This window comes from Palaemon carinicauda, chromosome 29, assembly GCF_036898095.1.
Source record: "Palaemon carinicauda isolate YSFRI2023 chromosome 29, ASM3689809v2, whole genome shotgun sequence".
In the NCBI taxonomy this organism is placed as follows: Eukaryota; Metazoa; Arthropoda; class Malacostraca; order Decapoda; family Palaemonidae; genus Palaemon; species Palaemon carinicauda.
This window is the reverse complement of record NC_090753.1, coordinates 51,511,220-51,516,219: the sequence shown is the minus strand read 5'-3', so window position 1 is coordinate 51,516,219 and position 5,000 is coordinate 51,511,220. Positions and strand designations below refer to the sequence as shown.

Below are 5,000 nucleotides of genomic sequence, written 5' to 3'. Positions count from 1 at the left end.
ATATATATATTTACATATATATATATATATATATATATATATATATATATATATATATATATTTACATATATATACATAAACATACCATATATACATATATATGTATATGTATATATATGTATATGTATATATATGTATATATACATACACATATTCATAAGTAATCAGTGACGAAACAATTCCCTTCATTCTTATCGTTAGCCAACTATTTGAAAGAAGCTCAATTATCCCCTTCAATAAACCATCACACAGAATAAAACACATTGAAACCCACAGCATCAAATCCCTCCTCTCTCCTCAGACAGTAAGGCCTTCCTGCGGCCGCTTCGTTAGAAGAACTCTTTCTCCTGGCGCCGTCGTCAGCCCAGCTCCGGACTCCTCGAGAAACACGAGGATGGAAAGTGTTTGCTCTCTACAAATAAAGAAAAACTACAGAATCCTTGAAGAATTCGGCGTATGTTTACGGAAGGCAAAAAGGAGATGCCTTGAGATCTGACGTGTCTGAAACCGTTTGCTTACATTGTGGTTTTCTTTTTTTCAGTTCGGGACTCGAAGTAAGGAAGAATGTTATGCTGGATTTCAATGTTCTTTCTATCAACTAATTTTGATTCAAATTTGTCCATTTTTATCAAATAATTTTGATTCAAACTTTCTCTTTCTATCAACTAATTTTGATTCAAAATATTCTCTTTTTATCAACTATTTTTTATTCAAAATTGTCTCTTTCCATCAACTAATTTTGATTCAAAATCGTCTCTTTCTATCAACTAATTTTAATAAAAAAATTTCTTTTATCAACTAATTTTGATACAATATTGTTTCTTTCTATCAAATAATATCTATTCAATATTATCATTTTTATCAACTAATTTTGATTCAAAATTGTCTCTTTCTATCAACTAATTTTGATTCAAATTTGTCCCTTTTTATCAACTAATTTTGATTCAAAATTATGTCTTTCTATCAACTAATTTTGATTTAAAATTGTCTCTATGTATCAACTAATTTTGATTCAATATGGTCTCTTTATCAAGTAATTATAATTCAGCATTGTTTCTTTCCATCAATTAATTTTGATTTAAAATTGTCTTTTTCTATCAACTAATTTTATTCAAAATTTTCTCTATCAACTAATTTTGATTCAAATTTGTCTCTTTCTATCAACTAATTTTGATTCAATATCGTTTCTTTCTATCAACTAAATTTGATTTAATATCATATCTTTCTATCTACTACTTTTAATTAAAAATTATCTCTTTCTGTCAACTAATTTTGATTCAAAATTGTCTCCTTTTCTCAACTAATTTTGATTCAAAATTGTCTCTTTTTCTCAACTAATTTTGATTCAAAATTGTCTCCTTTTCTCAACTAATTTTGATTCAAAATTGTCTCCTTTTCTCAACTAATTTTGATTCAAAATTGTCTCTTTCCATCAACTAACTTTGATTCAAAATTGTCTTTTTTCTATCAACTGAATTTGATTAAAAAAGGCCTCTTTCTAGAAATTATTTTTGATTCAATATTGTCGCTTTCTATCAACTAATTTAGATTCAAAATTGTCTCTTTTTATCAACAAATTTTGATTAAAAATTGTCTCTTTCTATAAACAAATTATGATTGAAAATTGTCTCTTTCTATCAACTAATTCTGATTCAAAAAAGCCTCTTTCTAATAACTAATTTTGCTTCAAAAAAGCCTCTTTCTAATAACTAATTTTGCTTCAAAAAAGCCTCTTTCTAATAACTAATTTTGCTTCAAAAAAGCCTTTCTAATAACTAATTTTGATTAAAATATGCCTCTTTCTAGCAACTAATTTGGATTCAATATTACTTCTTTTATCAACTAATTTGATTCAAAATTGTCTATCAACTAATTTTGATCCTCCAGGAATTTAACATCCGTCACTTTCAAGGGAAAACATTTTGCAAAGACACCATGGAAACTGAAATCTGATTTAGATAGATAATTATCACTAGAATGGTAAAAAAAATAATGACTTCCTGTACAAGCTTAAATATATGGATGATATAAACTTGGCTAGATCTTGTTAGTTGATTGAAAATCCTTGTTTACACTTATTTGTGGGTGTCTCAAAGGCTTCATATAGTGCAGTTTTAAGAAGTGATGGTAAAATTTGCTCATTTCAGTCCTGGTAGCCCCAAGCACCTTTCTCGATATTCTTTGGCTAGAATTGCTTTCTGTAACCAGTAACGTTGGTTGCTTTTTTAAAATGCCCCTCCCCCCGCCTCCAAAACATGGTCAGAAAATAAAAGTAGGTAGCATGCTCGTTGGACTCCCCAAGAGAGATTAGTTCACCAAACTTTCAATTGGGCTCCACATAGCACTAGAAGAGTTGGAAGACCCAGGCCTACATGGCTGAGGACTATGAAGCGTGAAGTAGATGACGATGAATAGGGGTGTTGATTTAAGAGCTCAAGATAGAGACGGCTGGCGAAATCTAACCGAGGCCTTTTGCGTCAATAGGCATGGGAGGAAATGATGATGATGATGATGATAAGGCATACATATAACATGACCACCAACTCACCAGGGTAAGGGGGAATGGGGCCTCTCGACTTACTCAGATCCCCAAATCTCTAGCAACGCGCCTTTCTGTACCACCAGGCATGCGTCAAGCTGTTCATTTATGAAACATATTTGGGGATGCCATTTCAGATCGTAATGTTTGATGTGAGAGATGTTCCCTTTCAACTAGAAACCATTCAAGAAAGGTGGTGTTGTTATAATGGCTTTTATTCGTTTTTGAATTGTGATAGCATTAAGATACAGTCCACTTATAAAACTATCCCTCCATCACATCCAAGCTGGCATAACATTACTTATCCTTGCCAATCCATTTGAGTGTACTCCACAAAACCATGCATAAATGGAGACAACCAGCTAATAGGATTTTTCTCTTATCATGACTATCTTTTTTTGCTTGTGTGTTTTATTTATCCAATTCCAATATCAAGGCAACAGGGAAACCGAAATGATAATTTGATACATTCATCAGAATTAGCGAGCGAGGTCAGCCCGAGTCCTGCTGCCCACTTCCCTCACATATCCTGACTCCCCCCGCCCCCACCCCATCTCCTCCCTGGCTCGAATTAATTCCAGCTAATTTTGAAATGGATATTTAATTCCCTAAATGGACAGAGAAATATAATGTTGAGAGGGGGGGGGAGGGGTTTAGTCAAGAAGGGTTCATAGTTTGTGGATTCATGTTCGCCTTCAGCGAAGTGGGTATTGACCTTGATGTTTTATTTTGGACTGATGTCCATTTGCGGCGGCTCATCACTGGCAACAGAATATCACATTGAAGGCAGGAGCACTTTTTATCATTACTAGTGTACGAGACCCGTCAAAAATGACGGCTGAATATTTAGATATGCACACACACTCACAGATTCAACCCTTCCCACCTTTCCAACAACAACAACAACAACTCACTGGTTCGGTAATTTGTGTATCTCTGGGGGGTAACTCCCTCTCACCACGGTATGATTACTCTCTCTCCTCCCCTCAAAGACATGGGATATATATATATATATATATATATATATATATATATATATATATATACATATACATATACAAATATATATATGTATATATATATGTATATATATACATATATATATATATATATATATATATATATATATATATATATATATATATATATATATATATATATATATGCCAATAAACATTTCCCTCAAAATAATCCAAAGAAATACGTCAACTTGAAAAACAAAACCCATGAAATTTTTCGTTATAGACCATCTCTCTTCGTGGAGTCGCTACTGAGTATCATATCCCTTGGCGACTTTAACTTTTTAACTCGACTTTCCTTATGCCAGACATCATTCGAATGTCGTCTGCCTCTCCTAATAGGAGATTTACTTCGTTTGAGGACGTCTTCCTCTGTGACTTACCATCTTTTCCATTTGGTATCGGGTTTACTACTGCTGCTACTGTTACTGCTCCTGCTACTGTTGTTACTGATACTACTACTACTGATGCTGCTGCTACTACTGCTACTGCTACTACTATCTGCTTCTACTACTACTGATTATATTGATGATGGTATTAAGGAAACTAAATCAATCAGGATAATTATAGTAGGCCTATACAATTAAAGGTGTTCCATCTTGGTTACAATATTAGTAGATGAAAGTGATGATCCCAACAGCAGTAATGACAATAATACTAATATTAATTTTGTAATAATATTAATCTCGCAGGCCTACTCATAATGGTATTATTGATTTTGTAATATTATTGATTTTAAAGGCATACTCAACTTCTTCTCCAAAGCAATTAAATTCAAAACCAATGCCAAAACATTTCAGCAGTTAGTAGATTGGAACATAAACAACAGAACTTGATTTGCAACATTGCTTAGAATATGAAATTGATAAAGATATTTGAAACATTGCTTATAGCATAAAATTGATAAATAAATTTGTAACATTGCTGAAAGCATAAAATTGATAAAGAAATTTGCAACTTTGCTTAGAGCATAAAATTGATAAAGAAATTTTCATCATTGCTCAGAGTATGAACTTGATAAGGAGATTTGCAACATTGCTTAAGGCATGAAATTGATAAACAAATTTTCATCATTGCTTAGAGTATGAACTTGATAAGGAGATTTGCAACATTGCTATAACTACTATAGGTTTGAGTTCATTAGTGCCTTTTGATAGTATGCCGTGGACGCTGATTGATACCTGCTAGATTTGATTCGTGTCATAACCAATAAAAACATCGTTTTCCTTATTAATCGCCACCATGAAATGTTTCATTGCTAATTTGAATAGTTATTAGGTCACTTAATTGGGTGCTGAGAGAGACTAAAATTCACTCAACTACAACCCGGCTTATCTCCTTCAAGAGTGGAGTGACATCTGTTCATCATATGCGGTGGACTGTAAGCATAACTGATTGGTGTTTGGATTTTTTAGCCTTCCACGAACATCCTTTTTTTCAT

At 32.7% G+C, this 5,000-nt stretch overlaps 2 protein-coding genes across 2 annotated transcripts in view; both read right to left on the bottom strand.

Annotated features, from left to right (window-relative positions):
• The window catches only part of LOC137622188 (zinc finger imprinted 3-like), a 223,888-nt gene that overhangs the window by 137,300 nt on the left and 81,588 nt on the right, over positions 1-5,000 (bottom strand). The gene's annotated exons all lie outside the window — the stretch shown is intronic.
• Positions 1-5,000, bottom strand: part of LOC137622573 (uncharacterized) — a gene marked incomplete at its 3' end in the record, with an annotated part of 42,161 nt that overhangs the window by 30,142 nt on the left and 7,019 nt on the right. Inside the window, exon 3 of the mRNA XM_068353179.1 lies at positions 3,943-4,075. Within this exon, the coding sequence (XP_068209280.1) occupies positions 3,943-4,075 (133 nt within the window). The remainder of the gene's footprint in view (positions 1-3,942; positions 4,076-5,000) is intronic.